Source organism: Aplysia californica, unplaced genomic scaffold (assembly GCF_000002075.1).
Source record: "Aplysia californica isolate F4 #8 unplaced genomic scaffold, AplCal3.0 scaffold00638, whole genome shotgun sequence".
Taxonomy (NCBI): Eukaryota; Metazoa; Mollusca; class Gastropoda; order Aplysiida; family Aplysiidae; genus Aplysia; species Aplysia californica.
In genome coordinates, this window is record NW_004797908.1 from 304,341 (window position 1) to 306,052 (window position 1,712).

General features: G+C 40.7%; 1 protein-coding gene across 1 annotated transcript in view; it reads right to left on the minus strand.

Annotated features, from left to right (window-relative positions):
* The window catches only part of LOC118478515 (cysteine-rich secretory protein 3-like), a gene marked incomplete in the record, with an annotated part of 16,255 nt that overhangs the window by 8,784 nt on the left and 5,759 nt on the right, over positions 1-1,712 (minus strand). The window contains 1 exon segment of the mRNA XM_035972277.1: positions 214-375. Within this exon segment, the coding sequence (XP_035828170.1) occupies positions 214-369 (156 nt within the window).

Here is a 1,712-nt window from a genome sequence, read left to right on the forward strand (position 1 = left end):
ATATATCTATCTATCTATCTATCTATCTATCTATCTATCTATCTGTCTATCTATCTATCTTTTTACACCCCCCCCTCTCTCTCTCTCTCTTGCCCGTCACCCTCCTCTCTCCTTGCCCCTCTCTCTCCCACACACTCTCTCCCTTTCCCCTCTCTCCCCCTCTCTCTATCTCTCTCCCTCCCCTCTACCTCCCCTCCCCCTTCAGTTACTCACCAACAAGTACATATCCGCGGCCCCCTCCTCCCTCCTGTAGTCGTTGTGCTGGTCAAGAATCTCGCGTGCGTCCTGGACTGTGAGCACATGATCTTGACCACTGCACCAGCTGACCACCAGGAGGACACACAGCGCCAGGTGAGCGGGTCGTGACATCACGGGACTGACCACACATGGGGAAAAAACGGAAAGAAGGAATTACTCAAAAGAATAGAAATGGGAAAAACGATGTGCTTAAAGAGTATAAAGCGGAAAAAACTCAAATGAATAAATCTTAAGGAAAAGCAGGACACATAATGATATTAATATCAATTTCAAAAGATGGGACAATGCTAAAACTTGTGCTATCTTGAGAGTTTTCATAGTTCTACCTCAGAGTTACAAAGTTTTATCTGCTTAGTGCGTAGTTTTGAGAAATTTGACGTCAAAGATTTCGAATTTCACATCATGTCAAGCTTTTTCGAATACAATAAATCATTATTCTTTGAATATCTTGAAAACGACTCGGAATAGTCTTATGATTTTGATAGAGCATATAGAACATTTGATTTCTGACATCATGGTCCTAATAACTCAATGCGGCCAAAATATTCAGATAGAACTTTGTAATTTTGAGGTAGTGCAGAATCGAGGAGGAAAGCGGTTGTCTTTGAAAAGTGAATGTTTTGGACAGTGTCATAATAATGTAGAAGAAACGAAATAGGGAGGGGGTGGGGGAGTGAACTGGCTGTTTGCACATGCGATTGCCTTGCATAAACAGTTGGCTGTTAGAGCAGATTCGATTGTGCTTTTAAAATATGGACAATAAAAGGATTGGAAAGCTAATATTGCAAAGATGATAATGGACATTTGAAAAATGCAGGCAGTTTCAACAGGAATATTATTGTAAAAGGATAAGAACTAAGAAGCTGGTAACATATTAAAACAAATGAGACAGTTCTTAAACTTTCAAGAGATTTCCTAGTTCTTCCACGCGTTTGCGATAGCCATAGCATTTATTTCGTTTTCCAATCCATTTCCCATAAAAGTACTGAGTTAAAACTAAATTACATGAACATCTTACTTCAACCGAGTGGATCCCTTTGATCAGAACATGTTCAAATCTACAGTCAAGAGTCTCTTCACCCTATGAACCCATTCCCATGCGCCCCCAACCCCACTGCTCTCCCCTTCCCCCTTAAAAAAGAAAGGGGGGGGGGGTGTTATTTGGAGATGCTACATTTGATTGATATGGTGTTTGAAAGGCTTCATGACAAAATACATCACGCACTAGCTTCGCAAATAATTCAGGGGCTCGTTTTTTAAAATATTTTTGTTTTGCTGTTTTCAGAGAGTTTTGAAACGAATTATGTTTGACGCAGCAGGGACTGTAATGATGGCGAGGCAAGGTTACGGGTAAGAACTTTCAGCTTTCAGCATTTTCAAATAACAGCAATAAAAGAACAGCAAAAACAACAAATTGATATGAATGGAGCAGCATAAGCAGCAATCTCCCCCCC